This window comes from Nyctereutes procyonoides, unplaced genomic scaffold (genome assembly GCF_905146905.1).
Source record: "Nyctereutes procyonoides isolate TBG_1078 unplaced genomic scaffold, NYPRO_anot_genome, whole genome shotgun sequence".
Taxonomy (NCBI): domain Eukaryota; kingdom Metazoa; phylum Chordata; class Mammalia; order Carnivora; family Canidae; genus Nyctereutes; species Nyctereutes procyonoides.
In genome coordinates this window covers 29,626,629-29,635,715 of record NW_026575024.1, presented here as the reverse complement: position 1 = coordinate 29,635,715, position 9,087 = coordinate 29,626,629, and the positions used below count along the sequence as shown (strand labels likewise).

Below are 9,087 nucleotides of genomic sequence, written 5' to 3'. Positions count from 1 at the left end.
AAAGACAGAGTTTCAAGAAAGTATGACACAGTTTTTTCTACCTGAAGAGAAATAGCTTGTGTCCAAATTCTGGTGCAGAAAGCCAGGGACTTTAACAAGAATGAAACTGGACTTTCTGATACAGGCTGTGTCCCATGTGTAAAGCTCACCAAACACTTCCACTGCAGGGGACCAAATGGTCCGCTTCTCACAACAAATCCCAAGGCTATGGGCACAGTTGTCTTGATCCATGGTCTATAATGTGCACCTATCAGCTTTCACATCAGAAGTTATACTGAGGATCTGAAACTAAAGACTACACTGTCCTGTGCCTGGGCTCAGCACCAGAGGAAAGATGACCCACTATCAGCCTGGGGAGGGAGGTTATTGCCTTCAGGGGTGCAGGGCCTGATGGATGCTGGGTGCAAGGCAGTATAACTATTAGCCCTCTGCTTGTACCTCTATACCTGCTACCTCACTTGAATATTGAAGGATGGCACATGTTCCCTAAAAGGTTTTCATGTTTTAGGGGTTTCCAGACTGTCTCCACAACCTGGGAGCTGGAGAAAGAAACTAGGATTCTGTTCATTTTCCTCTGCTGGTATCTGGGCAAGTTCAGGTGAATTAGTGACAAAGGGCCAGCAGCTCTGACTCAGACATGAGGACTTATGCTTGAATAGGGGCCATAAATCTGTATGTTCACTTGTTGAACCTTGTGAATTTCAATTACAAGTAATTCTGGTACCCATAGCGTTTGGTCCAAGTGCTAGATAAGCCACATTGATCTTCTAAAGGTCAATCAGGTCTCCCTTGCCAGTACCAATATGGTGTGTAGTCCAAGGAAGCTGGTAGTGCCAGGGCCATGTGGGTCATGGAAGCCTTGGGTAGAAAGGGCCACTGATAAAGAAATGGGGTTTCTTCCTTACTTCTGTGCCTTGGGCACACCAGACCTCAGCTGGCAAATCTTAGGATCAAGCAGAAGCGGGTCTTTGGCCGGTGGTTAGCTTGTGTCTCTGCTGCCCCTTTGTTACCTGGATACTCTGGCTAGACTCCTAAAGCTCTAGATCAGGAGTTGGCAAACTTCTCTAAAAACCCATGTAACATGGGACACCTGGGTGGCTCAGTAGTTGAGTGCCTGCCTTTGGCCCAGGGTGTGATCCTCGAGTCCAGTATCGAGTTCCACATTAGGCTCCCTGCATGAAGTCTGCTTCTCCCTCTCCCTGTGTCTCTGCCTCTCTCTTTCTGTTTCTCATGAATAAATAAATAAAATCTTAAAAAAAAAAAACAAACCCATGTAACAAATATTTTTTACATTTTGCAAATCAAATAGTCTCTGTTACACAGCTCATTTCTGCCATTATAGTGTGAAAGTAGTCAATGAATGAATGTAGCTGTGTTCCAATAAAATTTATTTACAAAAACAGGCAGCAGGACAAATTGGGCCAAAGGACTGTAATTTGCCAACCTCTGTCCATGTCCTTGATGACACTTAGTAAATAACCTAGTTGATCGAGGGGACTGTGGTCCATTCTGCGCCACTGTGAGCTGGAAACCTTTAAGGTTTGCTGCTTTGCTGAGTCGTACATGGGTGTAGAACAGGACAGTATGTATGGGAACTGCCAACCAGGTGGTGGGTGCAGGGCAGAATGTGAGGAGGACACTGGAATAGGCTGAGCCTCCTTCTTCCTAAGCAACATCAACAGATCTATTCCAGATCAGGCCCAACCCTCCTACCCCATACACACATGGTCCTTGGGTGGGCACTGTCCTTACTGGACCCTTACGAGCCCTTATGCTGTGGTCTGACCACCAGCCCTTCCCTGGTGATGGCCCAATTGTAGCTCTTCGGCGGCGAGTCCAATGCTTCTTCCACCCGTGCCTCCAGGTTCTCTCGGGTAATGAAATTTTTTGCTTCCTCCTATTGGGAGACAGAAAGTATCAGGGAGCCTTATCATATTCCTCTTAGATAATTATCCACTGGACATCTGAGCCAGAACTCCAAGCACACCAGTTGTGACAATCTCGAGTCCTGCTGGGTTGAATGTTGCCTCAATGTCCCTCGTTAATCTCTGTCAAACTTGTTCTCCGCACCCCCCATTACTTTAATTCAGACCTCATCCACTCTTACTGGATCACTCCCAAATGGTCTCCCTGCTTTTTAGTCTCACACCTGCCACCCTAGCCCAAAATATTAACACTCAATGACTATACCCGCAAAACAAAATACAAACTCCTTGTGGAACTGGGGGCCCTTCCGGGGTAAGAGGCGGGCTTACCACCACCTAGCTACTCGGATACTTTACAATTCTAATGTCAACTCACCTCTGGGTGTCTGCGCCCGTCACTCTCTTTGCACTCCTTCTCTCCCAAATCCTCACCTGCTAACTGAGACTCAAGGCTGCTCGCTCCCTCAGTGCGCTGGCCAGTGTCCCACTGCGCCGCGCCCAGGACTGCCGCCCAGTTGTTCCCGGCCCTTAGCTCCAGGCCCGGAGACGCGACCCACCTGCAGCTGCAGCACTTCCTGCTCCTTGAGCTGCGCCCAGGCCTGGGCCTCTCGGGCCCGCCGGGCTTCTTCCTCCGCCTGCCGCTGCTGCTGCTCCCGCGCCTCCTGCCGCAGCCTAGCTAACCTGGGGTGGGGGCGAGGGCAAGAGGCTGAGACTGCGCGCGGCTGGGTCTGCCCCGCGCCACCAGCGGCCTGCCCCGCCTCCCGGCCCACTCACCGCAGCTCGTGGAGCCGCTGGTTCTCTGCCTGGTTCCAGGCCATCAGGTCGCGGTGCTCGGTGGCATCCTGCAGCGCCTTGCGCTCTGCCAAGACCCCGGCCCGGGCCTCGTGCGCCTTCTTCCGCACCTCAGTCACGAACTCCAGCCTGGGCGGAGATAGGCCCGCAGTCGGCACCCTCTCCGCCCGCCCTCTCCGCCTCGCAGCCCACGGCGCCGGCGGCCGCCTCCCCTCGTCACACACACCTGAGGGCGCGCACCGTCTGGCGGTACTGCCGGTAACGCTCCGTCAGCACGAAAAACTCTACGGGATCCACCGTGGGCGGGGTCGCCACGCGCCCGACCTTGGACTTGGCCGGAAGGTCATGACGGGTCTTGCGGCCGCGCACGAGGAGCAGCAGCGGGGCCGGAGGCCCCCACCGGGGACCCGCGCCCCAAACTCTCAGCGCGCAAAGCATGGCCGAAGCCTTTCCGCTTCCGGCGCGCCGCAGGGCATCACGGGGCCCGGAGACGACCGCGGGGCACCACGGGGCGCGTAGTCCGCGGGCCCCGCCCCCCACCCCCGGGAGCCCGTAGGGCGGGGCGGGCGCGCGCGTGCACACCAACGCGTGGTCCTCGGGCCCGCGGGCCTTGGCCGCACTCTCCCTGCAGGGCCTGCCCCGCCCCGCCCCGCCCCGCGTCCCTCCCGCCGGCGGGCAGGGCCCACGTCCCTCCAATCCCCGCGCTGGATAGGCTCTGCGGGTGGGCGAGGGACGGGACAGAGGAGAGAGCTCGAAGCAGCAGCTTCAGGGGCTTCGTATCTTTATTGGAGGGCGACAGGGCGCGGTGCTCTAGGTCCAGTCTGTGGGGGGAGGAGGTGATCATTTCAGAGGACGCCCTGGTCACCAGGCTGCCCGCCTGCGACCTTGCCCGCCCTCACTCCTCCCGACCTGGCCCGCCAGGCGGCCAGCTTGCTCTCTTCTGTCCTGAGGACCCGCCTGCCGGCTAGGGAACCCAGCGTGGGGGCTCTGGAGCTCCCTGGGCGTTGCCCACCCCAAACAAACCTGGTTTGTAAAAACCTGAGCTCACACCAACTTAAATTACGTAATGTTTTTGCCTAATACGAATTTACTTTTTCTCCTTCAGTTATGGCTTTCCCGTGCACTTTAAAATAAATGCAAAATAGTAATAATAATCCATCGCTGCACACTGGTCTTCTGCAATCACTGCATTTCTAGTGCGTCAGCCTTGGTTCTTGGGACCCCCTTACCTAATAGTGTAAGTTCAACCCCTCACCTCTTTTCACTGAGGGGCTGCTCACCTCCAGACACATGGGCTTCTCTTGACAAGAAGCCTGGAGGACCCTAGTACAGCCACTGTCTTATGGAGGTTTTGAGTAGAATTCTCTCCACTCCACTAGTTACTTCTTTTAACATAAGTATCTTATCATAAATTGTCTAGAATTCTGGGAAATAGGAAGGATAGCAGATGGCATCCTGCTGTGTGCCCAGGGGTCGTCTCAGTTTTAGCTCATTACTCCCCTCTTTTGTCCACATATCCCCCAACAAGTCCTTAGCCACAGTGGCCCCTGCTGGCCAATGCCAGGTCTCTCCCTGTACTTACTAGCAGTGTTTGCACCAGGTGCTGCTTTCTACAGAGGGGCCACCAGCCTGTAGTTCTGCCCTCCCAGGGCACACTGTTCTCAGGGGGGGCCAGGGCATTGCTTGGGAGGTTATGGGCGGTCTGGTCTGGGCTGTTTGCTGCAGTACCCAGGACCCTTCCTCAGAAAGGAGCCAAGGCTGTGGCCTGCCCACTGCTCCCACCCTAGGCTCACAGTAGGTGAAGGAGCCCCAGCCAATACCTTCTTCCTCCCACTCAGGCAGGGGATACCTTTAACCCACCTGGGGGGCATGTGGGGGTGGCTGGGCTTAGCTGGAAGCTCCCTTTCCTCCAGGATACCAGCCATGGGACCAGTGCTGAGCCTTCGAGGGTCCAAAATGAATAGTCAGCAGCAGCAGCAGCAGCAGCAGCAGCAGCAGCAGCAGCAGCAGCAGCAGCAAGCCTAGCCTGGATAACAGCACTCAAGACGACAGGCGCTTCCATCCATAACTCTTTCCATTTCTTCCAGGGCTCCTTAGACACCTGGCACTTCAAGGATAGCTTCAGTGTTTCCTAATGCCCTTCCCTCTTCTGCCACTCACTGACCCTCATCCAAAGACTCTTGGGATCTGGACCCCAAAGGCTCCTGGCAACTAACTAGCTTTCCCCAGAACCTCCTGGGACACAGAGGGTCCCAGCCTTGCCAGCAGAGGGCCTTCCTTTGTCTGTCAGGCCTACCCCTCCCTCCTTCAGGGATTCTAGAAGTGGGAGAAGGTTGGGAAGAGGAACAGAGGTTTTGGTAAGGGAAGCTCTCCAAGGGCTAAGGCAGCATTAGCCTAAGGTGTAGGGGCATTTGGGGCACTTGGTGCATGGCATGTTGCCTCTGTCTTTTGTCATCTCTCTTCCATGGCATTTGGGGGTGTGGAATGGATGTGGTGGTGACATGGGCAAGTGGTTTTTTTTTTTTTTTTTAAGGTTTTATTTATTCAGGAGAGAGAGAGAGAGAGAGAGAGAGAGAGAGAGAGAGAGAGAGAGAGGCAGAGACACAGGCAGACACTTGCCCGGGGTTGGGCAAGTGCTTCCACCCCTCATCCTTCCTATGCTAAAAGCAGCAGGCACAGGGACAGTGGTGCAGAGAGAAAGGTAAAGTTTTTTTTCCTGGGACATAGTTCGGGGTAGAGGGACTTGGGAGGGAGAAGAACAACAGTGTGTCACACACGCAGGACAGACTTCCATTCAGGAGTCCCAGCCTTTGGGGAGAACAGCCTCTTTACTCACTGAGGGAAAGCTATGGAGGAGCTGGCTCCTTGAGGTGGCTCCTCCAGGTGACAGTGGATCCCCCGCCACCCCGGAGACAGCCAGCGCTAGGATTTATTGACCAGGAGACACCACACTGTTCCTGGTCCACGCACTTCAGTGATGTCTCAAAGAGGGAGGGGGCGCAGCCTGCCACCCAACACCCTTCTCTTATCAGTGTATATTCCTAGTGTATTTTTAGCCATTGGCCCTGGGGTCACCAAATTGCTCCCTCTCCCTCCCAGGGATCTGAAGTACTAAGACTCCTGCTCCAGCCTGGCCAGGCCCTGAAGAATCACTTCCCTTCTCCCAGGTTGCATCCTCAAGCTCCTGCCCTTTGGCCTACAAAAACCGGTCTTCTCTGATTCAGAAACAAAGAGTAGCCTGGGGGGCGGGAAATGCCTGGGGACCCAGAGTCCCACCCAGCTGGCAGCTTGAGTAGGGAGCCCAGCAACCTGTGAAGAGTCTGGGGGAGGCTAAGAGGGCCTGAAGGCTTGTCTGCCAAACTGCAAAATAGGCTGGATGGAGCGGTCCTCATCCATACACCTGGGCACCAGTGATGGATCACTCCAGACGGAGGCAGGTTTGGGTGGGGCACACCTACCCCCAGGCAGCTTCTCTTTCCTCCCAGCCAGCCCATGGGGAGGGGGGGGTGTTGCTAAGGGGGTAGTACAGCAGCATCTGCAGGCTGGTAGCTGGTAGGACCATGAATGAGCAGGAGGTAGGAATAGTTTTGCCTCTCAAGGTTCCAAGCCCTCCCCATTCTGTGCTCAGCCAAGGGACTATTCATGGACTTGGACACAGCTAACCTAGGGCACTTGAAACATGCCCCCACCTATCAATCTGCGTCAGTCCAGCTTTTCACCACCAGCTATTAGCATGGGGGACAGGAGGAGGGCAGAGGCCTGTTTGTAGGCTTAATAGCCAATCTCTGCATTTGGGCTAAACAAATGCAAGAGCCAGGGTCAGGCTTGGTGTTGTGGTAGCCAGTCATTAGAATAGGTGTGTGGGCAGCCCAGGCGGCCCAGCGGTTTAGCGCTGTCTTTGGCCCAGGGCCTGATCGTGGAGACCCAGGATCGAGTCCCACTTCGGGCTCCCTGCATGGAGCCTGCTTCTCCCCTCTGCCTGTGTCTCTGCCCCTCTCCCTCTCTCTCATGGATAAATAAATAAAATCTAAAAAAAAAAAAAAGAGTAGGTGTGTCAATCTTGTGGCAAAGATGGGGGAGGGGATGGCCTAATGGGCACCAGTCATTCATGGGTGCCTGGACATGAATTTCCAAAATGATTTATATTTAATGGAGACCAGAGACAATATGTGGATTATATAGTTAAATGGTTTGGAGAAATAATACACTTTGTTCCTAAACGTGTTGGTTAACCAAGTAATTTTTAGAGAAACATTTGTGGTTTAGTAAAAATGATGGAGTTCAATAAACTAGCTTAGTTCTGGTTTGGGCTTACAGAATGTTTTATTCAAAGTCCCCTGTGTTTATTTTAAAAGAGGAATGGGGTGCCTTTATTTTTTCTGTAATTTGTTTGTAGTTTTTTCTAAAAAATTCAAATCAGAATTAAGCTTCCCAGGGGACGCTCTGGTTCCTTTCTTTCTGGCAATATACATAGCTTTTCAAGAATGTTTCTGTCCTCTTCCAGATTACAGACTCTAAAATTCATCCTCGTATCCCTCTCAGCAGGGCACAGAAAGCTGGTTGTTCACCACTGAGCTCCAACTCATGCTTGCCCAGAGGACAGGACTTCATCTGTCTGGGAGCTGCGTGTAGTCAGTTGGGAAAGCAGAGGCTTAGAGCTGAGTGCTCAGGTGCTGCTGGAGCAGAGGGACACAAACCCCTGATCAGATGGTTTGGGCAAAGGATGACAATGAGTTAGCTAGGGTCTGCACAAAGGGTAGCTGTGGTGCTCCCACGTAAGAACAAAATGGAGAAGAGTCCACACAAGAACTGCCAGTGGATCTGGATCCCCGGGCTAGGGGTGGAGGGAGAGGTGCAGAGAATGCTGGAAGGCTGCAGGAAGGGATGGCAGACTCTGGAGAGACCAGGTGAACCCCTCAGCCGTGGGTGAGACAGGTGCCTGTGGGTCACCTTTTGCAGTCACTTGGCAGGAAGCAGGCTATGCTGACCTGTAGCTCAGGGCTGGGGTAGGGCTGAAGGTCCACAGCATACAGATCACAGGAATGCTTGGGCTCTGAGGATGGAGAGAGGAGGAGCAGAGGCTACAGAGTGAGGATAAAGTCAGAAGGGAGGAAGGAGCAGGAGGGCAGAGAGTGGATCCTTGGCAAGAGGTAACAAGGGAATCTGGGGGGATTAAGTGTGACAGAAGATCGAGTGAGTCTATCACAAAGGCAGAGGACTACAGGCCTGGTGGAGGTGCCCTTTTTAAAAAAAATTAAAACCAAAGACTTACGCTTTTGGTGGTGGAGTGCTGAGGGAAACTGAACGCCCATGAGGGCGCTGACTTGATGAACTGGGGTCTGAGCACAGTGGGCACTGGATGCCTCGCTCCCCGTTCTCAGAAGTCCTCACAGGCTCTAGCTTTAACTCCATGCAGCACAGCTGACCAACTGAGGGGCGGGCACTGGATGAAGCAGTCAACCCTGCTGTGCCCACACAACTGCGTGGTGTGAACCCTGATACACTTACCCCTTAACCTTGACTAGTTCCTGTCAGGTTTATGTCTCTTTCAACAGTGCAAGTCCTGCTTGAAGACATCTGTTTAGCAGCCAGGTGATATTTAAAATACTGGCCCAGAGGCGCCTAGGTGGCTCAGTTGGTAAAGCACCTACCTTTGGCTCAGGTCATGATCTTAGGTTCCTGGGATGGAGCCCCACATTGGGCTCCCTGCTCAGTGGGGAGTCTGCTTCTTCCTCTCCCTCTGGCCCTCCACCCTGGTCATGTTTTGTTTCTCTCTCTCTCAAATAATAATCTTAAATAAATAAATAAATACACACACACACACACACACACACACACACACACACACACACACACACACACACACACACACCTCAGCCACCAAGCAAATCCGCATGGATTTCAACAGAAAGGGAAAGTAGCCAGGCCACACTGGTGAGCTAGTAATCAGTCCTTCGGTAGGAACCCATGTACACACTAGTAAGCTGCTCCACACCAGCCCTAGCAACAGGAGGTAGGCAGCCTGCTGGGAGGTAAGGAGGCAACCCAGGACACGTGAGGGGCTCTCCTACAGATTTGCTATATAGCTTGCTGACCCAAGGCCTGCGGCCTCCTCCACCTGCCAGGACTTGGTCACAGAGGCACCAAAATGTAGCTTGCATAGAGCCAGGGTCTCCTTCTCAAACATGGCACCTCTCATCAGAAATCCTTCTCAGATTGCTTAATTTGCCCATGCTTCTTTGAAAACCACTGAGTTTTGAATTTATTGTTACTTGGAGTTCCTTAGTTCTTACAGAAGGACTAAGTACTTCTGACACCCACTCACTTCTCAGAAACTTCCAGAGGTTGTCTGTTATGGTGCCCCTGCCTC

The 9,087-nt window shown here is 53.3% G+C and overlaps 2 protein-coding genes across 2 annotated transcripts; both read right to left on the bottom strand.

Moving 5' to 3' along the window:
• Window positions 1–1,371: 1,371 nt before the first annotated feature.
• Window positions 1,372–3,469, bottom strand: MRPS26 (mitochondrial ribosomal protein S26). The gene is made up of 4 exons (XM_055307297.1): window positions 2,944–3,469; window positions 2,700–2,846; window positions 2,483–2,606; window positions 1,372–1,897 (listed from the first exon to the last, which is right to left on the bottom strand). Exons 1-4 carry the CDS (start codon window positions 3,153–3,155, stop codon window positions 1,760–1,762), a joined length of 621 nt encoding a protein of 206 aa, XP_055163272.1. The 5' UTR covers window positions 3,156–3,469; the 3' UTR covers window positions 1,372–1,759.
• A 704-nt stretch (window positions 3,470–4,173) lies between these two features.
• LOC129522451 (progonadoliberin-2) lies at window positions 4,174–8,029 on the bottom strand. Its single transcript, XM_055344733.1, is given in 3 exon segments — window positions 4,174–4,457; window positions 4,574–4,756; window positions 7,990–8,029. Coding segments are annotated over 3 exon segments (432 nt in total). The 3' UTR covers window positions 4,174–4,248.
• Between the last annotated feature and the right edge of the window lie 1,058 nt (window positions 8,030–9,087).